General features: G+C 43.8%; 1 protein-coding gene across 2 annotated transcripts in view; it reads right to left on the bottom strand.

Annotated features, from left to right (window-relative positions):
* The window catches only part of LOC110515455 (protein jagged-1b), a 134966-nt gene extending 108037 nt beyond the window's left edge, over window positions 1-26929 (bottom strand). For both annotated transcript variants that reach the window (XM_036956438.2, XM_036956439.2), the window contains exons 1-3: window positions 26490-26929; window positions 25637-25942; window positions 9236-9287 (exon numbers count right to left, since the gene is read on the bottom strand). In XM_036956438.2, coding sequence (XP_036812333.2) covers window positions 9236-9287; window positions 25637-25942; window positions 26490-26567 — 436 coding nt within the window. In that variant the 5' untranslated portion in view covers window positions 26568-26929. The remainder of the gene's footprint in view (window positions 1-9235; window positions 9288-25636; window positions 25943-26489) is intronic.
* Window positions 26930-27700: the final 771 nt, after the last annotated feature.

Raw genomic sequence — 27700 nt, 5'->3', positions numbered from 1 at the left:
AATGTTGTATTGTAGTGGTGTAATGTTGTATTGTAGTGGTGTAATGTTGTATTGTAGTGGTGTGATGTTGTATTGTAGTGGTGTGATGTTGTATTGTAGTGGTGTAATGTTGTATTGTAGTGGTGTAATGTTGTATTGTAGTGGTGTAATGTTGTATTGTAGTGGTGTAGTATTGTAGTGGTGTAATGTTGTATTGTAGTGGTGTAATGTTGTATTGTAGTGGTGTAATGTTGTATTGTAGTGGTGTAATGTTGTATTGTAGATATGTGGTGGTGTAATGTTGTATTGTAGTGGTGTAATGTTGTATTGTAGTGGTGTAATGTTGTATTGTAATGGTGTAATGTTGTATTGTAATGGTGTAATGTTGTGTTGTAGTGGTGTAATGTTGTGCTGTAGATATGCAGTGGTGTAATGTTGCATTATAGTGGTGTAATGTTGTATTGTAGTGGTGTAATGTTGTATTGTAGTGGTGTAATGTTGTATTGTAGATATGTAGTGGTGTAATGTTGTATTCTAGTGGTGTAATGTTGTATTGTAGTGGTGTAATGTTGTATTGTAGTGGTGTGATGTTGTATTGTAGTGGTGTAATGTTGTATTGTAGTGGTGTGATGTTGTATTGTAGATATGTGGTGGTGTAATGTTGTATTGTAGTGGTGTAATGCTGTATTGTAGTGGTGTAATGTTGTATATTAGTGGTGTAATGTTGTATTGTAGTGGTGTAATGTTGTATTGTAGTGGTGTAATGTTGTATTGTAGTGGTGTAATGTTGTATTGTAGTGGTGTAATGTTGTATTGTAGTGGTGTAATGTTGTATTGTAGTGGTGTAATGTTGTATTGTAGTGGTGTAATGTTGTATTGTAGTGGTGTAATGTTGTATTGTAGTGGTGTAATGTTGTATTGTAATGGTGTAATGTTGTATTGTAGTGGTGTAATGTTGTATTGTAGTGGTGTGATGTTGTATTGTAGTGGTGTGATGTTGTATTGTAGTGGTGTAATGTTGTATTGTAGTGGTGTAATGTTGTATTGTAGTGGTGTAATGTTGTATTGTAGTGGTGTAATGTTGTATTGTAGTGGTGTGATGTTGTATTGTAGTGGTGTGATGTTGTATTGTAGTGGTGTAATGTTGTATTGTAGTGGTGTAATGTTGTATTGTAGTGGTGTGATGTTGTATTGTAGTGGTGTAATGTTGTATTGTAGTGGTGTAATGTTGTATTGTAGTGGTGTAATGTTGTATTGTAGTGGTGTAATGTTGTATTGTAGTGGTGTAATGTTGTATTGTAGATATGTGGTGGTGTAATGTTGTATTGTAGTGGTGTAATGTTGTATTGTAGTGGTGTAATGTATTCTAGTGGTGTAATGTTGTATTCTAGTGGTGTAATGTTATATTGTAGTGGTGTAATGTTGTATTGTAGTGGTGTAATGTTGTATTCTAGTGGTGTGATGTCGTATTGTAGTGGTGTAATGTTGTATTGTAGTGGTGTAATGTTGTATTCTAGTGGTGTAATGTTGTATTCTAGTGGTGTAATGTTGTATTGTAGATATGTGGTGGTGTAATGCTGTATTGTAGTGGTGTAATGTTGTATTGTAGTGGTGTAATGTTGTATTGTAGTGGTGTAATGCTGTATTGTAGTGGTGTAATGCTGTATTGTAGTGGTGTAATGCTGTATTGTAGTGGTGTAATGTTGTATTCTAGTGGTGTAATGCTGTATTGTAGTGGTGTAATGTTGTATTGTAGTGGTGTAATGTTGTATTGTAGTGGTGTAATGTTGTATTGTAGTGGTGTAATGTTGTATTGTAGTGGTGTGATGTTGTATTGTAGTGGTGTAATGTTGTATTGTAGTGGTGTGATGTTGTATTGTAGTGGTGTGATGTTGTATTGTAGTGGTGTAATGTTGTATTGTAGTGGTGTAATGTTGTATTGTAGTGGTGTGATGTTGTATTGTAGTGGTGTAATGTTGTATTGTAGTGGTGTAATGTTGTATTGTAGTGGTGTAATGTTGTATTGTAGTGGTGTAATGTTGTATTGTAGATATGTGGTGGTGTAATGTTGTATTGTAGTGGTGTAATGTTGTATTGTAGTGGTGTAATGTTGTATTGTAGTGGTGTAATGTTGTATTGTAGTGGTGTGATGTTGTATTGTAGTGGTGTAATGTATTCTAGTGGTGTAATGTTGTATTCTAGTGGTGTAATGTTGTATTGTAGTGGTGTGATGTTGTATTGTAGTGGTGTAATGTATTCTAGTGGTGTAATGTTGTATTCTAGTGGTGTAATGTTATATTGTAGTGGTGTAATGTTGTATTGTAGTGGTGTAATGTTGTATTCTAGTGGTGTAATGTTGTATTGTAGTGGTGTAATGTCGTATTGTAGTGGTGTAATGTTGTATTGTAGTGGTGTAATGTTGTATTCTAGTGGTGTAATGTTGTATTCTAGTGGTGTAATGTTGTATTGTAGTGGTGTGATGACGTATTGTAGATATGTAGTGGTGTAATGTTGTATTGTAGCTGGCCAACACATCCAACACAGCCAACACAGTCAACACAGCCAACACACCTTACCTAGCTGGGGTCAGGGGTCATCAGAATGCTGCTAACATAACCTTTCACCTCCATCCAACGAAACCAGAGGTATTCACCAGAACCACAGCATAGACAGACACTTTAAAATGTGGGATTATGATGTTGACACTTTGCTTTTAATGCCAACCAGTGACCTCACAGGATCCAACCCAACACTGTAATGTCTCACACAATTTCCAACTCAGTCAACATGGTGCTACATAACAGTGCCATGATGAAATGTAGACAGGTTGATCTGAAACGTAAACCAACACACAAACACTACTGCACAATCTCATACACTGTACCGTGTTGGGGATTATATCGTATAGCGGGGTATTTGGAAACTGTACCGTGTTGGAGATTATACCGTATAGCGGGGTATTTGGAAACTGTACCGTGTTGGGGATTATACCGTATAGCGGGGTATTTGGAAACTGTACCGTGTTGGGGATTATACCGTATAGCGGGGTATTTGGAAACTGTACCGTGTTGGGGATTATACCGTATAGCGGGGTATTTGGAAACTGTACCGTGTTGGGGATTATACCGTATAGCGGGGTATTTGGAAACTGTACCGTGTTGGGGATTATACCGTATAGCGGGGTATTTGGAAACTGTACCGTGTTGGGGATTATACCGTATAGCGGGGTATTTGGAAACTGTACCGTGTTGGGGATTATACCGTATAGCGGGGTATTTGGAAACTGTACCGTGTTGGGGATTATACCGTATAGCGGGGTATTTGGAAACTGTACCGTGTTGGAGATTATACCGTATAGCGGGGTATTTGGAAACTGTACCGTGTTGGGGATTATACCGTATAGCGGGGTATTTGGAAACTGTACCGTGTTGGGGATTATACCGTATAGCGGGGTATTTGGAAACTGTACCGTGTTGGGGATTATACCGTATAGCGGGGTATTTGGAAACTGTACCGTGTTGGGGATTATACCGTATAGCGGGGTATTTGGAAACTGTACCGTGTTGGGGATTATACCGTATAGCGGGGTATTTGGAAACTGTACCGTGTTGGAGATTATACCGTATAGCGGGGTATTTGGAAACTGTACCGTGTTGGGGATTATACCGTATAGCGGGGTATTTGGAAACTGTACCGTGTTGGAGATTATACCGTATAGCGGGGTATTTGGAAACTGTACCGTGTTGGGGATTATACCGTATAGCGGGGTATTTGGAAACTGTACCGTGTTGGGGATTATACCGTATAGCGGGGTATTTGGAAACTGTACCGTGTTGGGGATTATACCGTATAGCGGGGTATTTGGAAACTGTACCGTGTTGGAGATTATACCGTATAGCGGGGTATTTGGAAACTGTACCGTGTTGGGGATTATACCGTATAGCGGGGTATTTGGAAACTGTACCGTGTTGGGGATTATACCGTATAGCGGGGTATTTGGAAACTGTACCGTGTTGGGGATTATACCGTATAGCGGGGTATTTGGAAACTGTACCGTGTTGGGGATTATACCGTATAGCGGGGTATTTGGAAACTGTACCGTGTTGGGGATTATACCGTATAGCGGGGTATTTGGAAACTGTACCGTGTTGGAGATTATACCGTATAGCGGGGTATTTGGAAACTGTACCGTGTTGGGGATTATACCGTATAGCGGGGTATTTGGAAACTGTACCGTGTTGGAGATTATACCGTATAGCGGGGTATTTGGAAACTGTACCGTGTTGGGGATTATACCGTATAGCGGGGTATTTGGAAACTGTACCGTGTTGGGGATTATACCGTATAGCGGGGTATTTGGAAACTGTACCGTGTTGGGGATTATACCGTATAGCGGGGTATTTGGAAACTGTACCGTGTTGGGGATTATACCGTATAGCGGGGTATTTGGAAACTGTATCGTGTTGGGGATTATACCGTATAGCGGGGTATTTGGAAACTGTACCGTGTTGGGGATTATACCGTATAGCGGGGTATTTGGAAACTGTACCGTGTTGGGGATTATACCGTATAGCGGGGTATTTGGAAACTGTACCGTGTTGGGGATTATACCGTATAGCGGGGTATTTGGAAACTGTACCGTGTTATGGATTATACCGTATAGCGGGGTATTTGGAAACTGTACCGTGTTGGAGATTATACCGTATAGCGGGGTATTTGGAAACTGTACCGTGTTGGGGATTATACCGTATAGCGGGGTATTTGGAAACTGTACCGTGTTGGGGATTATACCGTATAGCGGGGTATTTGGAAACTGTACCGTGTTGGGGATTATACCGTATAGCGGGGTATTTGGAAACTGTACCGTGTTGGGGATTATACCGTATAGCGGGGTATTTGGAAACTGTACCGTGTTGGGGATTATACCGTATAGCGGGGTATTTGGAAACTGTACCGTGTTGGGGATTATACCGTATAGCGGGGTATTTGGAAACTGTACCGTGTTGGGGATTATACCGTATAGCGGGGTATTTGGAAACTGTACCGTGTTGGGGATTATACCGTATAGCGGGGTATTTGGAAACTGTACCGTGTTGGGGATTATACCGTATAGCGGGGTATTTGGAAACTGTACCGTGTTGGGGATTATACCGTATAGCGGGGTATTTGGAAACTGTACCGTGTTGGGGATTATACCGTATAGCGGGGTATTTGGAAACTGTACCGTGTTGGAGATTATACCGTATAGCGGGGTATTTGGAAACTGTACCGTGTTGGGGATTATACCGTATAGCGGGGTATTTGGAAACTGTACCGTGTTGGGGATTATACCGTATAGCGGGGTATTTGGAAACTGTACCGTGTTGGAGATTATACCGTATAGCGGGGTATTTGGAAACTGTACCGTGTTGGGGATTATACCGTATAGCGGGGTATTTGGAAACTGTACCGTGTTGGGGATTATACCGTATAGCGGGGTATTTGGAAACTGTACCGTGTTGGGGATTATACCGTATAGCGGGGTATTTGGAAACTGTACCGTGTTGGGGATTATACCGTATAGCGGGGTATTTGGAAACTGTACCGTGTTGGAGATTATACCGTATAGCGGGGTATTTGGAAACTGTACCGTGTTGGGGATTATACCGTATAGCGGGGTATTTGGAAACTGTACCGTGTTGGGGATTATACCGTATAGCGGGGTATTTGGAAACTGTACCGTGTTGGGGATTATACCGTATAGCGGGGTATTTGGAAACTGTACCGTGTTGGGGATTATACCGTATAGCGGGGTATTTGGAAACTGTACCGTGTTGGGGATTATACCGTATAGCGGGGTATTTGGAAACTGTACCGTGTTGGGGATTATACCGTATAGCGGGGTATTTGGAAACTGTACCGTGTTGGGGATTATACCGTATAGCGGGGTATTTGGAAACTGTACCGTGTTGGGGATTATACCGTATAGCGGGGTATTTGGAAACTGTACCGTGTTGGGGATTATACCGTATAGCGGGGTATTTGGAAACTGTACCGTGTTGGGGATTATACCGTATAGCGGGGTATTTGGAAACTGTACCGTGTTGGGGATTATACCGTATAGCGGGGTATTTGGAAACTGTACCGTGTTGGGGATTATACCGTATAGCGGGGTATTTGGAAACTGTACCGTGTTGGGGATTATACCGTATAGCGGGGTATTTGGAAACTGTACCGTGTTGGGGATTATACCGTATAGCGGGGTATTTGGAAACTGTACCGTGTTGGGGATTATACCGTATAGCGGGGTATTTGGAAACTGTACCGTGTTGGGGATTATACCGTATAGCGGGGTATTTGGAAACTGTACCGTGTTGGGGATTATACCGTATAGCGGGGTATTTGGAAACTGTACCGTGTTGGGGATTATACCGTATAGCGGGGTATTTGGAAACTGTACCGTGTTGGGGATTATACCGTATAGCGGGGTATTTGGAAACTGTACCGTGTTGGGGATTATACCGTATAGCGGGGTATTTGGAAACTGTACCGTGTTGGGGATTATACCGTATAGCGGGGTATTTGGAAACTGTACCGTGTTGGGGATTATACCGTATAGCGGGGTATTTGGAAACTGTACCGTGTTGGGGATTATACCGTATAGCGGGGTATTTGGAAACTGTACCGTGTTGGGGATTATACCGTATAGCGGGGTATTTGGAAACTGTACCGTGTTGGGGATTATACCGTATAGCGGGGTATTTGGAAACTGTACCGTGTTGGGGATTATACCGTATAGCGGGGTATTTGGAAACTGTACCGTGTTGGGGATTATACCGTATAGCGGGGTATTTGGAAACTGTACCGTGTTGGGGATTATACCGTATAGCGGGGTATTTGGAAACTGTACCGTGTTGGGGATTATACCGTATAGCGGGGTATTTGGAAACTGTACCGTGTTGGGGATTATACCGTATAGCGGGGTATTTGGAAACTGTACCGTGTTGGGGATTATACCGTATAGCGGGGTATTTGGAAACTGTACCGTGTTGGGGATTATACCGTATAGCGGGGTATTTGGAAACTGTACCGTGTTGGGGATTATACCGTATAGCGGGGTATTTGGAAACTGTACCGTGTTGGGGATTATACCGTATAGCGGGGTATTTGGAAACTGTACCGTGTTGGGGATTATACCGTATAGCGGGGTATTTGGAAACTGTACCGTGTTGGGGATTATACCGTATAGCGGGGTATTTGGAAACTGTACCGTGTTGGGGATTATACCGTATAGCGGGGTATTTGGAAACTGTACCGTGTTGGGGATTATACCGTATAGCGGGGTATTTGGAAACTGTACCGTGTTGGGGATTATACCGTATAGCGGGGTATTTGGAAACTGTACCGTGTTGGGGATTATACCGTATAGCGGGGTATTTGGAAACTGTACCGTGTTGGGGATTATACCGTATAGCGGGGTATTTGGAAACTGTACCGTGTTGGGGATTATACCGTATAGCGGGGTATTTGGAAACTGTACCGTGTTGGGGATTATACCGTATAGCGGGGTATTTGGAAACTGTACCGTGTTGGGGATTATACCGTATAGCGGGGTATTTGGAAACTGTACCGTGTTGGGGATTATACCGTATAGCGGGGTATTTGGAAACTGTACCGTGTTGGGGATTATACCGTATAGCGGGGTATTTGGAAACTGTACCGTGTTGGGGATTATACCGTATAGCGGGGTATTTGGAAACTGTACCGTGTTGGGGATTATACCGTATAGCGGGGTATTTGGAAACTGTACCGTGTTGGGGATTATACCGTATAGCGGGGTATTTGGAAACTGTACCGTGTTGGGGATTATACCGTATAGCGGGGTATTTGGAAACTGTACCGTGTTGGGGATTATACCGTATAGCGGGGTATTTGGAAACTGTACCGTGTTGGGGATTATACCGTATAGCGGGGTATTTGGAAACTGTACCGTGTTGGGGATTATACCGTATAGCGGGGTATTTGGAAACTGTACCGTGTTGGGGATTATACCGTATAGCGGGGTATTTGGAAACTGTACCGTGTTGGGGATTATACCGTATAGCGGGGTATTTGGAAACTGTACCGTGTTGGGGATTATACCGTATAGCGGGGTATTTGGAAACTGTACCGTGTTGGGGATTATACCGTATAGCGGGGTATTTGGAAACTGTACCGTGTTGGGGATTATACCGTATAGCGGGGTATTTGGAAACTGTACCGTGTTGGGGATTATACCGTATAGCGGGGTATTTGGAAACTGTACCGTGTTGGGGATTATACCGTATAGCGGGGTATTTGGAAACTGTACCGTGTTGGGGATTATACCGTATAGCGGGGTATTTGGAAACTGTACCGTGTTGGGGATTATACCGTATAGCGGGGTATTTGGAAACTGTACCGTGTTGGGGATTATACCGTATAGCGGGGTATTTGGAAACTGCAGCGGGATGATTTTGAAACTTTCTTTGAAACGTTTCAATAAATTGTAATATTTGAAGCTACTTTTTAAATTAATACCTGCAGTCAACTGATGCAATACGTTAGGAGATGAAGCAGACTGCGTTCTTCATTTCAGCCGTCACATTATTTTACATTATGAAGTTTACCGTAGTTCCTCAGAACAGTTGAGCCGTGTTGGTTTGTAAATAACAACATGAGAAAAGGGAAGCAGCTGAGCTCAGCTGTGTCTTTGGTTTGCTAGTAATCTCAGTAACTGGCGGAATTAATAAGGAGACTGGGCATCATATAGTGTCAGATTTCTGCCGTGTTTGAGAAGCGTTTTGGATGAGTAATCTGTACAGCTGCCACTGCCATTTAGATTTACCTCTCCTCGGCCCCTCAGTCTGCTCTTCTCCGAGCAGACAGGCAGGCCGTTTCCCTAGCGACCCCAGTGTACACCATAGGGAACCTATTCAATTCCTAGAGGAGCTATGTCATTAACACTAAAAGTTCCAGATTGGGCTGAAAATGGCAGCCATCTTGGTCAGGGAGAAATCCAAACCAGTCTAATTGGAATGACTGGCAGTAGAGGTATTTCCCTGCATAAGGTAAAACCTAGATAATAATAGTATTATTCCTTTATGCAGGAAAATAAAAGGAACGTGATATCAGAAATTGTGAAATAAAATTGTACTATACACTGACCTTAGCTGATAGGCCAGGTAGCAAAACAGACATATTCCTGCACTGGAGCCAAGTCAGCATCCCCCCCAACAACACCCACAGAGCTACTCACCACTCGTGTCGTTATTAGCGTCCAAGGCTTCCACTATCAACGTGTATGACCTCTGGGGAAGACAAAGAGTTCAGGGTCAACAACCAAACAACATCTGAACATCAAAAAAATATATCAACTCAGCAAAAAAAAGGACCCTGTCTTTCAAAGATAATGTGTAAAAATCCAAATAACTTCACAGATCTTCATTGTAAAGGTTTTAAACACTGTTTCCCCATGTTTGTTCAATGAACCATAAACAATTAATGAACATGCACCTGTGGAACGGTTGTTAAGACACTAACAGCTTACAGACAGTAGGCAATTAAGGTCACAGTTATGAAAACTTAGGACACTAAAGAGACCTTTCTACTGACTCTGAAAAACACAAAAAGAAAGATGCCCAGGCGTGAACGTGCCTTAGGCATGCTGCAAGGAGGCATGAGGACTGCATATGAGGCCAGGGCAATACATTGCAATGTCTACACTGTGAGAGGCCTAAGGCAGCGATACAGGGAGACAGGATGGACAGCTGATCATCCTCGCAGTGGCAGACCACGTGTAACAACACCTGCACAGGATCGGTACATCAGAACATCACAGCTGCGGGACAGGTACAGGATGGAAACAACAACTGCCCGAGTTACACCAGGAACGCACAATCCCTCCATCAATGCTCAGACTGTCCGCAATAGGCTGAGAGATGCTGGACAGAGGGCTTGTAGGCCTGTTGTAAGGCAGGTCCTCACCCGACATCACCGGCAACAGGAGATGCACTGCAGTACTTAATGCCACACCAGATACTGACTGTTACTTTTGATTTTGACCCCACCTTTGTTCAGGGACACATTATTCCATTTCTGTTAGTCACATGTCTGTGGAACTTGTTCAGTTTATGTCTCAGTTGTTGAATCTTGTTATGTTCATACAAATATTTACACATGTTAAGTTTGCTGAAAATAAACGCAGTTGGCAGTGAGTGAGAATACATTTATTTTTGCTGATATATATATATATATATATATATATATAAAAAACACTGAAAACCTCTAACAGCAACAGTTCAAACTAACAGCAACACCATCTGCGATAGTATCTGGTGTCTGTGTGTCTGTGTGACTGCAAACTATAAAATTAAGATTGAGAATCCTAGAACGGCATGGTATGAAGGTCAGCCATTTTGGTCAGGGAGTTGGTCAACCATGGTTTGCCAACGCTGTGATAAATTATTTGAATCCATTATTTTACATGATCCTATCTGCACTGTTTTAACTAGGCAGACCATTTAAGGAATTATCCCATAAATTGCTGAAATTAACTGCCAATATACCATTCAAACAATGCAGTCAACCCACAGCCATACACTGGCTGAAACCAGCTGAACAAAAATTAGACAAGTTGAAAATACAACAAGTACTGCTATTGTCATATACAGTATATGCACATAATAGCATTTTTCCTGAGTATTCATGAGTATTTCTTGCCAATTGAAAGGGTTTTCCATGCTAGCAGTCGTGCCTGTATGTCAGTCTCACAGTAGCAACGTAACTTGAACTACAAGACAATACATTTCAGGCATTCACATTTCAGGCATTCACAGCTTAGATTTTGAAACGCATTTAGTCTTAAATTTACTGTTAAGTGAACCTTGCATTGTTATACATAGATACAATTTTTGTAAATAATCTCAGGAGGGCTTAAAGTGTACAGTAGCACAAAAAGCACTCCCTCTATAGAGAATGTAAATTGCAATAAATATTGCTCAATACTAACTTTGCATAATATTGTAGTCCATTGCGTATATTTATACCACAAACCACTGGTTTCCATGTATGTTATGAGGAGACGTTGCTGTTCTGTCTTTTCACCATTAATCACTGTTGCTCCAAATAAGCACGGTATGCTCCTACCACGCCCGGTATGCTCCCACCACGCCCGGTATGCTCCTACCACGCACCGGTATTCTCCTACCACGCCCGGTATTCTCCCACCACGCCCGGTATTCTCCTACCACGCCCGGTATTCTCCTACCACGCCCGGTATTCTCCTACCACGCACCGGTATTCTCCTACCACGCCCGGTATTCTCCCACCACGCACCGGTATGCTCCTACCACGCCCGGTATGCTCCTACCACGCCCGGTATTCTCCCACCACGCACCGGTATGCTCCTACCACGCCCGGTATTCTCCTACCACGCCCGGTATTCTCCTACCACGCCCGGTATTCTCCTACCACGCCCGGTATTCTCCTACCACGCCCGGTATTCTCCTACCACGCCCGGTATTCTCCTACCACGCCCGGTATTCTCCTACCACGCCCGGTATGCTCCTACCACGCCCGGTATTCTCCTACCACGCCCGGTATTCTCCTACCACGCCCGGTATTCTCCTACCACGCCCGGTATTCTCCTACCACGCCCGGTATTCTCCTACCACGCCCGGTATTCTCCTACCACGCCCGGTATTCTCCTACCACGCCCAATATGCTCCTACCACGCCCAATATGCTCCTACTAAACCCGGGTTGCATTGAAACACATGGGGTTGTGTGTTTTTATCTGGAAAATTCAATGAGCATAGATATATTTTGTTCAGATCTAAGTTGGTTAAAACACATGGCTAAAGTTCTGCATATTATGAATCTAGCCATGGTGCCTTTAGCAAACATTAGAACCAATTAGAATCCTCTAATCTCTCCAAGACATCTGGAGTGGACAGGAAGTGGTTGATGCAGAGAGAGAAGACGAAGACTAGGGTTGAGGGATTTAAAAAAATGGGACAAAAATAGAAACAAATGAAGGAGAAGATGACTTTGGGACGACTACTCATGTAGTTCGGGCTGGGGCATTTTCATATTGTCACCCTTCATTCATCCCGGTGATTTGTGGTCCACAACCTGTACACCAGTAGAAAGGTCGATTTGAAATTGTCAGCAGACAGGCTTTAGGAAGAAGTTTCTAATGTTAGTTCAAATATTTTTAGTCGTAAAAATGAAGTCATAAAAAGTACTAAAACTTCATATGAGATTAATGTTTCACGTCATCTCCACTTCTTTTCCTACAAAGATTAGGGGATGCGGAGCCTTAGGGCAATACGGAGCCTTAGGGCAATACGGAGCCTTAGGGCAATACGGAGCCTTAGGGCAATACGGAGCCTTAGGGCAATACGGAGCCTTAGGGCAATACGGAGCCTTAGGGCAACACGGAGCCTTAGGGCAACACGGAGCCTTAGGGCAACACGGAGCCTTAGGGCAACACGGAGCCTTAGGGCAACACGGAGCCTTAGGGCAACACGGAGCCTTAGGGCAACACGGAGTCTTAGGGCAACACGGAGTCTTAGGGCAATACGGAGCCTTAGGGCAATACGGAGCCTTAGGGCAATACGGAGCCTTAGGGCAATACGGAGCCTTAGGGCAATACGGAGCCTTAGGGCAATACGGAGTCTTAGGGCAATACGGAGCCTTAGGGCAATACGGAGTCTTAGGGCAATACGGAGCCTTAGGGCAATACGGAGTCTTAGGGCAATACGGAGCCTTAGGGCAATACGGAGTCTTAGGGCAATACGGAGTCTTAGGGCAATACGGAGCCTTAGGGCAATACGGAGCCTTAGGGCAATACGGAGTCTTAGGGCAATACGGAGCCTTAGGGCAATACGGAGCCTTAGGGCAATACGGAGCCTTAGGGCAATACGGAGCCTTAGGGCAATACGGAGCCTTAGGGCAATACGGAGTCTTAGGGCAATACGGAGCCTTAGGGCAATACGGAGTCTTAGGGCAATACGGAGCCTTAGGGCAATACGGAGCCTTAGGGCAATACGGAGTCTTAGGGCAATACGGAGCCTTAGGGCAATACGGAGTCTTAGGGCAATACGGAGCCTTAGGGCAATACGGAGCCTTAGGGCAACACGGAGCCTTAGGGCAATACGGAGCCTTAGGGCAATACGGAGCCTTAGGGCAATACGGAGCCTTAGGGCAATACGGAGCCTTAGGGCAATACGGAGCCTTCACACCCCTTGACTTTTTACATATGTTGTTGTGCAACAGTCTGAATTTAAAATGGATTACATTGAGATGTTATTTCACTGGCCTACACACCCCATAATGTCAACGTGGAATAATATCCATTTTTGTTTTACAAATATAAAAATGAAAAGCTGAAATGTCTTGAGTCAATAAGTATTCAACCCCTTTGTTATGGCAGGCCTAAAGTTCAGGAGTAAACATTAACAAGTCATATAATACGGAAATGGACTCATTGTGCAATAAGTGTTTAACATGATTTTTGCAGCCAGTTCACGAGTGATACAAGTCAGTGTTCGACGTCCATCCGTGTCTGAGGACATTGGGAGATGACGTGGAAACTGAAAACTAGGGGGCAACAGTAAGCGCTGTTACCTTCAAGAAGAGTGTTGTGGACAGATGGCAGATGGGCGTAAGCATCTGGTGCCAAAGGACCAGCAATAGTTGGGGTTTTTTCTACGATTTTTGTTTTAAGCTTATCCCAAACCTTAACCGGAGTCAATCCCAAACCTTAACCGGAGTCAATCCCAAACCTTAACCGGAGTCAATCCCAAACCTTAACCGGAGTCAATCCCAAACCTTAACCGGAGTCAATACCTCAAGATTTTCAGAGGTAATGACTAAACTTGCAAAATGTGACTTTTGGAAACAACTTCTAAATTTTACATTTGAGAAACATGGATGAACTTTTGAATGACTACCTCATCTCTGTACCCCACACATACAATTATCAGTCGAGCAGTGCATTTAAAACACCGATTCAACCACAAACGATAAGGGAGGTTTTCCAATGCCTCACAAAGGGCACATATTAGTAGGTGTGTTTAATTTTTTTTATTAAAAGGAAAACATTGAATATCCCTTTTTATTATAGTGAGTTTATTAATTACACCTTGGATGGTGTATCAAAGATACAGGCGTCCTTCCTAACTCAGTTGCCCGGGGAAAAAAAGAAAAAACAGTTTGCGTTTAATGGCTGTGATATGAGAAAACTGAGGATGGATCAACAATACTAACCTAATTGACAGAGTGAAAAGAAGGAAGCCTGTACAAAATAAACTATATTCCAAACATCCTGTTTGCAACAAGGCACTAAAGTAATACTTCAGAAAATGTGGCAAAGCAATTCACTTTTGTCCTGAAAACATATTACTGAGTACCACTCTCAATGTTTTCAAGCATAGTGGTGGCTGCATCATGTTATGGGTATGCTTGTAGGACTGGAGAGTTTTCAGGATAAAAAAGAAATCCTAGCAAAATCCTAGAGGAAAATCTGGTTCAGTCTGCTTTCCACCAGACACTGGGAGATGAATTCACCTTTCAGCTGGACAAAACACAAGGCCAAATATACACAGCAATTGCTTCCCAAGAAGACAGTGAATGTTCCTGAGTGGCCAACTTAGACTTAAAATTGTACTTTAAAATCTGTGGCAAGACATGAACCATGGTTGTCTAGCAATGATCAACAACCAATGTGTCAGAACTTGAAGAATTTAGAAAATAATAAAATGGGTAAATATTGCACAATCCAGGTGTGCAAAGCTCTAACAGACTTACCCAGAGAGACTCACAGCTGTAATCAATGCCAAAGGTGCTTCTACAAAGTGCTGACTCAGGGGTGTGAATACTTCTCCATTTTGAATCCAGGATGTAACACAACAAAATGTGGAATAAGTCAAGGGATATGAATACTTTATGTTTAGAAATGTCTCAATTTAGATTTTGGTGGGATTAATAAGTACACTTATCCAATTTATAATTATATGACAATATTTTAGGTTGACAATTCTATTCCACAATTTCATTTTATTTTCCTGCATAAAGGAATAATACTATTATGATCTAGGTTTTACCTTATGGAGGGAAATACCTCTACTGCCAGTCATTCCAATTAGACTGGTTTGGATTTCTCCCTGACCAAGATGGCTGCTATTTTCAGCCCAATCTGGAACTTTGAAGGTTTATGACATACAGCGGCTTGCAAAAGTATTCACCCCCTTTGGCATTTCTTCCTATTTTGTTGCCTTACAACCTGATTTACACAACATGCCTACCACTTTGAAGATGCAAAATATATGTTATCATTAAACAAGAGAAACGACCAAAAAACATAACGAATCACCGCCCCAAAGTCAATACTTTGTAGAGCCACCTTCTGCAGCAATTACAGCTGCAAGTCTCTTGGGGTATGTCTCTATAAGCTTGGCACATCTAGCCACTGGGATGTTTTCCCATTCTTCAAGTTAAAACTGCTCCAGCTCCTTCAAGTTGAATGGGTTCCACTGGTGTACAGCAATCTTTAAGTCATACCACAGATTCTCAATTAGATTGATGTCTGGGCTTTGAGTAAGCCATTCCAAGACATTTAAATGTTTCCCCTTAAACACTTGAGTGTTGCTTTAGCAGTATGCTTAGGGTTATTGTCCTGCTGGAAGGTGAACTTCTGTCCCAGTCTCAAATCTCTGGAAGACTGAAACAGCTTTCCCTCAAGAATTTCCCTGTATTTAGCGCCATCCATCAATCCTTCAATTCTGACCAGTTTCCAAGTCCCTGCCGATGAAAAACATCCCCACAGCATGATGCTGCCACCACCATGCTTCACTGTGGGGATGGGTTTCTCATGGTGATGAGAGGTGTTGAGTTTGCACCAGACATAGCGTTTTCCTTAATGGCCAAAAAGCTCAATTTTAGTCTCATCTGGCCAGAGTACCTTCTTCCATATGTTTGGGGAGTCTCCCACATGCCTTTTGGTGAACACCAAACGCGTTTGCTTATTTTTTTTATTTTGTCTGGCCCCTTTTCCGTAAAGCCCAGCTCTGTGGAGTGTACTGCTTAAAGTGGTCCTATGGACAGATACTCCGATCTCCGCTGTGGAGCTTTGCAGCTCCTTCAGGATTATCTTTGGTCTCTTTGTTGCCTCTCTGATTACTGCCCTCCTTGCCTGGTCCGTGAGTTTAGGTGGGCGGCCCTCTCTCGGCAGGTTTGTTGTGGTGCCATATTCTTTCCATTTATGAATGGATTTAATGGTGCTCCGTGGGATGCTCAAAGTTACAGATATTTTTTCATAACCGAACCCTGATGTGTACTTCTCTACAACTTTGTCCCTGACATGTTTGGAGAGCTCCTTGGTCTTCATGGTGCCCCTTGCCTAGTGGTGTTGCTGACTCTGGGGCCTTTCAGAACAGCTGTATATATACACCGAGATCATGTGACACTTCATGTGACATCATGTGAAACACTAAAGTCCATCTGTGTGCAATCTAACTAATTGTGTGACTTCTGAAGGTAATTGGTTGCACCAGATCTTATTTAGAGGCTTCATAGCAAAGGGGCTGAATACATATGCACGCACCACTTTTCAGTTGTAATTTTTTTAAATGTATTTTTTTAAATAAACAAGTAATTTTTTTCATTTCACTTCACCAATTTGGACATATATAAACTTTATTTGACTGTTTGACTGTGGCTAGATAACACTGCTGCTCCATCCTGGGTCTCTGACTCCTCTCTACAGATTAGGTGTCAAACAAAGAAACCAACAGTCCGACACCCTCAGCAGGAAACCAACAGTCCGTCACCCTCTGAAGCTCCTGAGGCACCTGGTTTATTGTGTCAAGGCAGGACAACAGGACTGTCACACCCTGCACCTCAAAACATGACTGCTAATCCTCTACGAACAGCCATTCGGCAAAGGTTTGGACACACTTAGGGCTATGATGTCCGGCAGACGCACCACAGACCCCTCCATACTGTGGTAGCCGGAGAAGGATACAGTGATTTATTTACAATTCAAGGCACACTTAACCAGCATGGCTGCCACAGCATTCTGCAGCGATACACCACCCCATCTGGTTTGGGCTTAGTGGGACTATCATTTTGTTTTTCAACAGGACAATGACCCAACACACACCTCCAGGCTGTGTAAGAGCTCTTTGATCAAGAAGGAGAGTGATGGAGTGCTGCAGTCCTCAGATGACCTGGCCTCCACAATCACCAGACCTCAACCCAATTGAGATGGATTGGTGTGGTGCTCAGCATACTTTTTTCCAAAACTCCTTCAAGAGTTTTGGAAAAGCATTCCAGGTGAAGCTGGTTGAGAGAAGGCCAAAAGTATGCAAAGCTGTCATCAAGGCAAAGGGTGGCTATTTTGAAGAAACAAATCATATTTTATATAAACACTTTTTTTGGTTACTACATGATTCCACGTTATTTCATATTTGATGTCTTCATTATTATTCAACAATGTAGAAAATAGTAAAAATAAAGAAAACCCTGGAATGACTAAGTGTTTCTAAAACGTTTGACCGGTAGTTAAACACATCCTTGTAACCTTGTGGGTTTTTTTCAGTCCCATTCAAAATCAAATTTTCCCTAACCCGTAGTCTTACCCTAAACCTACCCCAAAAACCAAACTTTAACCCTAGCTCTTAACCCTGGTACTGAGAGAGAGAGAGAGAGATACAGTTGAAGTCGGAAGTTTACATACACCTTAGCCAAATACATTTAAACTCAGTTTTTCACAATTCCTGACATTTAATCCTTGTAAAAAAAATCCCTGTTTTAGGTCAGTTAGTATCACCGCTTTATTTTAAGAATGTGAAATGTCAGAATAATAGTACAGAGAATAATTTATTTTAGTTTTAATTTCTTTCATCACATTCCCAGTGGGTCAGAAGTTTACATATACACTCAATTAGTATTTGGTAGCGTTGCCTTTAAATTGTTTAACTTGGGTCAAACGTTTCGGGTAGCCTTCCACAAGCTTCCCACAATAAGTTGGGTGCATTTTGTCCCATTCCTCCTGACAGAGCTGGTGTAACTGAGTCAGGTTTGTAGGCCTCCTTGCTCACACACACTTTTTCAGTTCTGCCCACAAATTCTATATGGGATTGAGGTCAGAGCTTTGTGATGGCCACTCCAATACCTTGACTGTTGTCGTCCTTAAGCAATTTTGCCACAACTCTGGAAGTACACTTGGGGTTATTGAGAACTGGAAGGAAAGATGACCAAAGGAGGAATTGGCTTTGGGGGTGACCAGTGAGATATACCTGCTGGAGCGCGTGCTACGAGTGGGTGCTGCTATGGTGACATGATGCTGCCACCCCCACAACATGATGCTGCCACCCCAGTCCTTGGTTCCAAATATTGGGGGAAGATGCCAGAGCTGAGGATGATGTTAAAGAGTTTAAGTATTTAAGCCAATTGGAGTTTGTGGACTGTATATTTGATAATTTCATTGAGGATACAATCAACACCACAGAACCCACTTTTTGGGTTGGAGGGTTTTTATTTTGTCCTGTAGTTCATTCAAGGTAATTAGAGAATCCAGTGGGTTCTAGTAGTCTTTATTAGTTGATTCTAAGATTTGTATTTGATCATGTATATGTTTTTGCTGTTTGTTCTTTGTTATAGAGCCAAAAAGATTGGAGAAGTGGTTTACCCATGCATCTCCATTTTGGATAGATAACTCTTCGTGGTGTTGTTTGTTCATTGTTTTTACAATTTTCCCCAGAAGTGGTTAGCCTCTTTGGGATAGGGGGCAGCATTTTCACTTTTGGATAAATAGAGTGCCCAATTTCAACTTCCTGCTACTCATGCCAAGAAAATAAGATATGCATATTATTAGTAGATTTGGATAGAAAACACTGAAGTTTCTACAACTGTTTGAATCATGTCTGTGAGTATAACAGAACTTATGTAGCAGGCAAAACCCCAAAGACTAACCATTCAGAATTTTTTTTTTTAGGTCACTGTCTAGTCAATGAGTTTCATTGGGAAACAAGATTTCTAAGGCACTTGTTTGCAGTTCCTACCGCTTCCACTGGATGTCACCAGTCTTTGGGAATTGGTTGAGGTTATTCCTTTGTGTAATGAAGAAGTACGGCCATCTTTGATCAGGGTAACGTTATGTGTACTGTTTGAGAGTTGCGCAAGACTAGAAAAGTAGCGTTAGTTTGTGATCCTCCTGTATTGAAAACAGACCCGTCTTCAATTTGATCGATTATTAACGTTTAAAATACCTAAAGTTGTATTACAAAAAGTAGTTTGAAATGTTTTGGCAAAGTTTGCAGGTGACTTTTGAGATATTTTGTGGTGACGTTGCGCAAATTGGAAGCAGTTTTTTTTCTGGATCAAACGCGCCAAATAAATGGACATTTTGGAGATATATCGACGGAATTAACCGAACAAAAGGACCATTTGTGATGTTTATGGGACATATTGGAGTGCCAACAAGAGAAGCTCGTCAAAGGTAAGGCATTATTTAGATTTTATTTCTGCATTTTGTGTAGCGACTGCAGGGTTGAAATATGCTATTGTCTCTTTGTTTACTGTTGTGCTATCATCAGATAATAGCTTCTTATGCCTTCGCCGAAAAGCCTTTTTGAAATCTGACATGTTGGCTGGATTCACAATGAGCGTAGCTTTAATTTGGTATCTTACATGTGTGATTTAATGAACGTTTGAATTTTATAGTATTTTATTTGAGAGAGAGGTTAAACAGGTCAACATTTTTCTTAAGTTGTCTGTTTGACATTTTTAGATTTGAAGCTGAGAGGTCAAATATACTGTTTAGGTTTTCTACTGCCATGTTTACACCTTCACTATTACAGTGAAACATTTTGTCCAGGAAGTTGTCTAGAAGGGAGTGAATTTGTTGTTGCTCAATTGTTTTTTGGTAGATTTCCACACAACTTTCCTTCCATCTATAACATTTCTTAGTATTGTTCCGTTCCTTGGACTTTGATGCCTCATGATTGAGTATTTCTCTGTTCAGGTAGACTGTGATTTTGCTGTGATCTGATGGGGGTGTCAGTGGGCTGACTGTGAACGCTCTGAGAGACTCTGGGTTGAGGTCAGTGATAAAGTAGTCTACAGTACTACTGCCAAGAGATGAGCTATTGGTGTACCTACCATAGGAGTCCCCTCGAAGCCTACCATTGACTATGTACATACACAGTGTGCAACAGAGCTGCAGGAGTTGTGACCCGTTTTTGTTGGTTATGTTGTCGTAGTTGTGCCTAGGGGGGCATATGGGGGAGGGAATGCTGTCACCTCCAGGTAGGTGTTTGTCCCCCTGTGTGCTGAGGGTGTCAGAGGGTATCTTCTCTGTGGCTGTGAATGGAGCTATTGTACATGGTTACAATCAGCTTGGCAGACTGTTCATCTCATTGACTTTAGATTTAGTCAACCCTGTGATGTTGTAGACATTGGCAGGCCTGGCGATCAGTTTGTCCACAGATGAAGTCGCCTGTACAAGCAGCACAAGGCTAAGGTCCATGTTGATATCAATGTCATGACAACTTGATAACACAAATTAACAAAAACAGAAAACTTTCCATAAGAAAAAAAAGACTGTTTCAAGTCTCTCATTATAGTAAACTACCCAGACATGGAACATTATTTAAAAATGTCACAAATAATGGATGGACTTATCTCAGCACTGCTCGAATGACAGCCGTCCACGATAGGGTCAGACAGGGTTCCATTTCAGTCTTGATGGGTCTTGGCCCTAGTTGCTGTTGTACAGAACAACAGAGGAGGTCTTTCCCCATTGGTTAGACCTAGAGGTCGTTATAATAGAATGGAGGCCGTCTTTCATTGAGCTCCGGCTTCCTCCTCCTCCCAGGTGTCTCTGTACTTCAGCAAGCAGCAACAATCACCAGGGATAGTTATCATATCAACTCTTTGTACTCAGAAAATTGATTGGCTCTTGTGGACAGACGGCAGAGGCGGGTGATTGGTTGGGTGCCACTGGTTGATAAAAAGGGACATGGTAAGGACTGAAGCTCTGCTTTGCCTGGAGCTGGCCTTCTGTCCCTCCCAGCTATGTCTGCCACTGGGGCTGGGCCTGCTGTCCCTCCCGGCTATGTCTGCCTGGGCCTGGGCCTGGCCTGGGCCTGGCCTGCTGTCCCTCCCAGCTATGTCTGCCACTGGGCCTGGGCCTGCTGTCCCTCCCAGCTATGTCTGCCACTGGGCCTGGGCCTGCTGTCCCTCCCAGCTATGCCTGTCACTGGGCCTGGGCCTGCTGTCCCTCCCAGCTATGCCTGTCACTGGGCCTGGGCCTGCTGTCCCTCCCAGCTATGCCTGTCACTGGGCCTGCTGTCCCTCCCAGCTATGTCTGTCACTGGGCCTGGGCCTGCTGTCCCTCCCAGCTATGTCTGTCACTGGGCCTGGGCCTGCTATCCCTCCCAGCTATGTCTGTCACTGGGCCTGGGCCTGCTGTCCCTCCCAGCTATGCCTGTCACTGGGCCTGGGCCTGCTGTCCCTCCCAGCTATGCCTGTCACTGGGCCTGGGCCTGCTGTCCCTCCCAGCTATGCCTGTCACTGGGCCTGGGCCTGCTGTCCCTCCCAGCTATGTCTGTCACTGGGCCTGGGCCTGCTGTCCCTCCCAGCTATGTCTGTCACTGGGCCTGGGCCTGCTATCCCTCCCAGCTATGTCTGTCACTGGGCCTGGGCCTGCTGTCCCTCCCAGCTATGCCTGTCACTGGGCCTGGGCCTGCTGTCCCTCCCAGCTATGCCTGTCACTGGGCCTGGGCCTGCTGTCCCTCCCAGCGAGGCCTGTCACTGGGCCTGGGCCTGCTGTCCCTCCCAGCGATGCCTGTCACTGGGCCTGGGCCTGCTGTCCCTCCCAGCGATGCCTGTCACTGGGCCTGGGCCTGCGGTCCCTCCCAGCTATGCCTGTCACTGGGCCTGGGGCTTTGATTGGGTCCCTCTCGTCCCGCCACACTCGGTTGGAACTCAGGCATTTCCTTAACCACACCACCCACACTCCACTGCTGTACTTAATGAGGATAGGCCTGGCTATCCATCCACACGCTGTGACAGTATAAAGACAACCAGCTCAGCCAAAAGCGTCTTCAGCATTCCCCCTATCTTGATATAAACTAGTTAAAGTAAGTAGTTAGACAACTTATTAAGCTAGCCATCTTCCCTTACTGAAACACATTCAGCGAACCATGCTTTCCAGACACAGACACACAGAGAGAGAGACAGACAAACAGAGACAAACAGAGAGAGACAGAAACAGAGACAAACAGAGAGAGACAGCCAAACAGAGAGAGACAGACAAACAGAGAGAGACAGACAAACAGAGAGAGAGAGACAGACAAACAGAGAGAGAGAGACAGACACACAGAGAGAGAGAGACAGACACACAGAGAGAGAGACAGACAAACAGAGAGAGAGACACAGAGAGAAACACAGAGACAGACAAACAGAGAGACAGAAACAGAGAGAGACAGAAACAGAGACACAGAGAGAGACAGGCTCAATGGCCCTGGCTACTACAGGAATGTAAGTGGCCCTTGCTCTAGCTTTGGAACATCTGCAGAACACCTTTGCATGTTACGCCACGCACATTCCCACAGACAGAGGGACCATGGTGACAGGGACCATGGTGACAGGGACCATGGTGACAGGGAAGGACCAGCCAGGCTGACTGTTCCACCTTACTGCACCCTGTGTGTGGCAGCCTAGGGAAGCCTTCTGAAAACTACAAACTGTCCCAAATCCAGATCTGTTTAAAATCACTAAGATATGCATTTAGCGGCACACCGTCTGTATTTGAGTATTTTGAAAGTTATATAATCCTGAAAACTTGATTACTGACATGCAAAGCATTTTGGGGATTATATCAACAATTGACTGAGGAAACAAATACCAAAAGAGAGCTTTTGGATGGAATTTCCCTTTAAAAAGGTTGACTTTTGCCAAAAAGTAAAAACAGCATTCAAAGAGTCCATTATGTTTTTTTCTAATTCCATTGAGCTAAAAAATAGCAACACTTCGTTTGACTGTTTTAAAAGACTTCTCAGATACTGGGGAGGGGGAACTAGGTTGCACATGTCAATTTCCAGTCTGCCTATACAACCCATCAAGCAGTAATGCACTACTATTGGGACATTTCTGTTGGTTACATTGCAACAGGAAAGATGAATCAAGCATATCTATCTATCGATCTATATCTTATGAAATAGGCCTAGAACTTGAACCCAGATCTGACAGCAGCATGTAGGGACTAGGAGGAAGAACATAGTGGGGCTGGAGAAGAGTGAAACCTGGGCCAAGTTGTTTAACGTTGCAGAACGCCACGAATACAGCTGATGTTAAGAGGCATACATGTTCTACATTGCATATTTCTATCTGAGTGTTAAAACGTTTTGGTCCTGCGGAACGCACCCCTTAAGGGTCAAATTAGTATCTTCCCAAAGCTGTAGTGGAGTGCCCCGAGTGAGTCTGCCAGGCAAGACTAGGGTCATACCACATGTTTACTGTCTCATGTTCATAGCAACACTGGGGTTAGTAAACCACAATCTCCCACACAACATCATAACACCAAACCAGAGTCCCTGTCACAACATGACATTAATTCACAGTGTAAGAATTGAGAGGTGGGAACCAGAACTGACATGATCAAAGGGTGGAGTCCTCTGACAACTTGGGGCCAGCTGGATACAGGTGGGAATAGAAACAACTTGGGGCCAGCTGGATACAGGTGGGAATAGAAACAACTTGGGGCCAGCTGGATACAGGGTGGAGTCCTCTGACAACTTGGGGCCAGCTGGATACAGGGTGGAGTCCTCTGACAACTTGGGGCCAGCTGGATACAGGGGGGTAACCTAACAACTTGGGGCCAGCTGGATACAGGGGGGAAACCTAACAACTTGGGGCCAGCTGGATACAGGGGGGAAACCTAACAACTTGGGGCCAGCTGAATACAGGGTGGAAACCTAACAACTTGGGGCCAGCTGAATACAGGGTGGAATCCTCTGACAACTTGGGGCCAGCTGAATACAGGGTGGAATCCTCTGACAACTTGGGGCCAGCTGCATGCAGGATGGAATCCTCTGACAACTTGGGGCCAGCTGAATACAGGGTGGAATAGTAACAACTTGGGGCCAGCTGAATACAGGGTGGAAACCTAACAACTTGGGGCCAGCTGGATACATGGGGGAAACCTAACAACTTGGGGCCAGCTGGATACAGGGTGGAATAGTAACAACTTGGGGCCAGCTGAATACAAGGGGGAAACCTAACAACTTGGGGCCAGCTGGATACAAGGGGGAATCCTCTGACAACTTGGGGCCAGCTGGATACAGGGTGGAATCCTCTGACAACTTGGGGCCAGCTGGATACAGGGGGGAAACCTAACAACTTGGGGCCAGCTGGATACAGAGGGGAAACCTAACAGCTTGGGGCCAGCTGGATACAGGGGGGAAACCTAACAACTTGGGGCCAGCTGGATACAGAGGGGAAACCTAACAGCTTGGGGCCAGCTGAATGCAGGGTGGAATCCTCTGACAACTTGGGGCCTGCTGAATACAGGGTGGAATAGTAACAACTTGGAGCCAGCTGAATACAGGGTGGAATCCTCTGACAACTTGGGGCCAGCTGAATACAGGGTGGAATCCTCTGACAACTTGGGGCCAGCTGAATACAGGGTGGAATAGTAACAACTTGGGGCCAGCTGGATACAGGTTGGAACAGTAACAACTTGGGGCCAGCTGGATACAGGGTGGAATAGTAACAACTTGGGGCCAGCTGAATACAGGGTGGAATAGTAACAACTTGGGGCCAGCTGGATACAGGGTGGAATAGTAACAACTTGGGGCCAGCTGAATACAGGGGGAAACCTAACAACTTGGGGCCAGCTGGATACAGGGTAGAAACCTAACAACTTGGGGCCAGCTGGATACAGGGTAGAAACCTAACAACTTGGGGCCAGCTGGATACAGGGGGAAACCTAACAACTTGGGGCCAGCTGGATACAGGGGGAAACCTAACAACTTGGGGCCAGCTGGATACAGGGTAGAAACCTAACAACTTGGGGCCAGCTGAATACAGGGTGGAATAGTAACAACTTGTTGCCAGCTGAATACAGGGTGGAATAGTAACAACTTGTTGCCAGCTGGATAACAGAACTCCATGGGGCCACCTCTGCCAGATGTTATTGATAGAAGAATACTCTGAATGAAGAAATAAAAAACCTTGTCCTACTGTAGGCTCTCCATATTTCTAGCATAATAATGACTGGCATAATTTAAATCGTAGATTTCTCTTTGTAGAAAACAAATGACAATTTCACACCTGTGGTCTGGTGAATTAGTTAATGAGGAAGCCATGGAGATCTCCCGTGTCAAATGACTTAATGGTAGGTAGGTTGACAGACAATATGCAACATTAAACCATTCTCTATGTTTTATTCTTATTGGACTAGACAAGTGATTGATTAGCAGTATAATTGCAAATATAACCGAGCTAAAGTTACATCCCATAACACGTAGAGACATACAATCCTTTTCGTATTTTTTTTTTTAAACCCCCAAAATATTATGGTTATCCTGTTTTAACAGTCTAGCCTAATTATGTTTAGGTCATTGAAGAGGTCTAAGATAGTTACTTACTGGCCAGGCAAAACTGAACGGCAAAACAATCCTGGATCGTTCATTCCTCGCAGAGCTCTTCAAAGAAAACACATTTCCTCCCAGGACAGGCGTAGATCCGGACCCGAAACTGCACGGTCCCGCAGCTGAGACCCGCGACTGGTATTCCTTCAAACACACTTTAAAATACGTATCACACTCATCCATCCTGCATTTCCGATCCCCGGTGATCCGTGAACCGTCACAACACTGCCCGTTAAGAAGCTCGCCGTTCCGGTTGTTCATCGATAAGATGTCCAACTCGAACTGACCGGTTCCCTCCACCACCTGTTGGTAAAAGCAGAACCAAGGAACGGTGAAACCGCTGGACATGGAGAGAGTGTAACAGCGCAGACAAACGGTGCAGTTTGCTTTTATAGATTCATGCAAAATAAACTGTTGCTGAGAATTCCACATTTTGTGGAGTTAATTTCACTTTGCCTCGCTGAGATTTTATTGCACTGATAAATAGATAGTCAGCTAGAAAAACAACAAAAACAGTTGCAAGCGCCTCTACAAAACGATGTAAACTATGGATAATATAATCACACTAATTGAGCCATAAAGTTCTCGAAAACAACTAAATCTGACTTGTTAAACACATTTGACCGGGCAAAACTCAAAACGGGCTTGGTGAGGAGGGTTGCACCCGATCAATGCAGTTCAACAACACATAAAAACACAAACAACCATAGAACTTATATACTCTAACTATACATTTCCCACAGTCCGAACATGATGTTTTAAATCAACGTAGCATACTGAAGAATCAATGCGTCCACAGTAGCCCTCTGGGCATATTCCACAATGTGCAACGGTAAAGTAATCCACATACCTTTGCATAAAACCACAACAACAACGCATGTAAACAAAAAGCAGCAACGCCAACAACCGAGCCCAGTCTCAAAACCATGTCTCTGGTGTTGTCTTGCAGCTCCGCTTGGAAACTAGACCGCGTCTGGCCGATTAAAAGCACCAATGCACTTCTCCAATGCAAAACATGCACGGAGTAGAGAACAAGACTTTCTCCAACAAGACACAACACAGATTTTTTTTAAATAAAAACGCTTCCTTTTTCCTTTCCTCTGTCTGCTCAGGGTCTTCTAGTTAGTTCGTATCTTTATATTCCTTTGCTATCCATTTAGTTATCTGCAGAAAAAAAGCATGCAGGTTGATTTACTCTGTCTGTCCACAGTTGATCTGAAAGCTTGTCCGAACTACACAGAAAGTGACTGGCTAGAACGCTGATTTACATATATTCATGAAGCAAGGAGTAGAAGACCACGCCTCTGCAAAACGTATGTTATGAATTCAAATTTGTTGTGACTAACTTTGGCTCCATATTTAACATGTCATGTAAAATATGTGTTTGAAAAAAAAATAAAAAAAATAAGATGAATCAGCCCCATGAGTGAGTCTGAGAATTCAGATTATGTAGAAAATAAACTTGGAGAAATTCCCAGTTTCTGGCACATTATTTGTTATTTGTGATGTGGAATACTGATCATGTCTAAAGAACCAATGTGTCCTATGATGAGTGTTGTTTGTCAAGCCGTTTAGGCTCCTCTTATCTTCTAGAAAGTCCTGTTAGGCTCCTCTTATCGTCTATAAAGTCCTGTTAGGCTCCTCTTATCTTCTATAAAGTCCTTTTAGGCTCCTCTTGTCTTCTATAAAGTCATTTTAGGCTCCTCTTGTCTTCTATAAAGTCATTTTAGGCTCCTCTTATCGTCTATAAAGTCCCGTTAGGCTCCTCTTGTCTTCTATAAAGTCCTGTTAGGCTCCTCTTGTCTTCTATAAAGTCCTTTTAGGCTCCTCTTATCTACTATAAAGTCCTTTTAGGCTCCTCTTATCTTCTATAAAGTCATTTTAGGCTCCTCTTGTCTTCTATAAAGTCCTTTTAGGCTCCTCTTATCTTCTATAAAGTCATTTTAGGCTCCTCTTGTCTTCTATAAAGTCATTTTAGGCTCCTCTTATCTTCTATAAAGTCATTTTAGGCTCCTCTTGTCTTCTATAAAGTCCTGTTAGGCTCCTCTTGTCTTCTATAAA

This window comes from Oncorhynchus mykiss, chromosome 20 (genome assembly GCF_057628025.1).
Source record: "Oncorhynchus mykiss isolate SJ-2025 chromosome 20, ASM5762802v1, whole genome shotgun sequence".
Classification (NCBI taxonomy): domain Eukaryota; kingdom Metazoa; phylum Chordata; class Actinopteri; order Salmoniformes; family Salmonidae; genus Oncorhynchus; species Oncorhynchus mykiss.
This window is presented reverse-complemented; position numbering and strand designations above follow the sequence as displayed.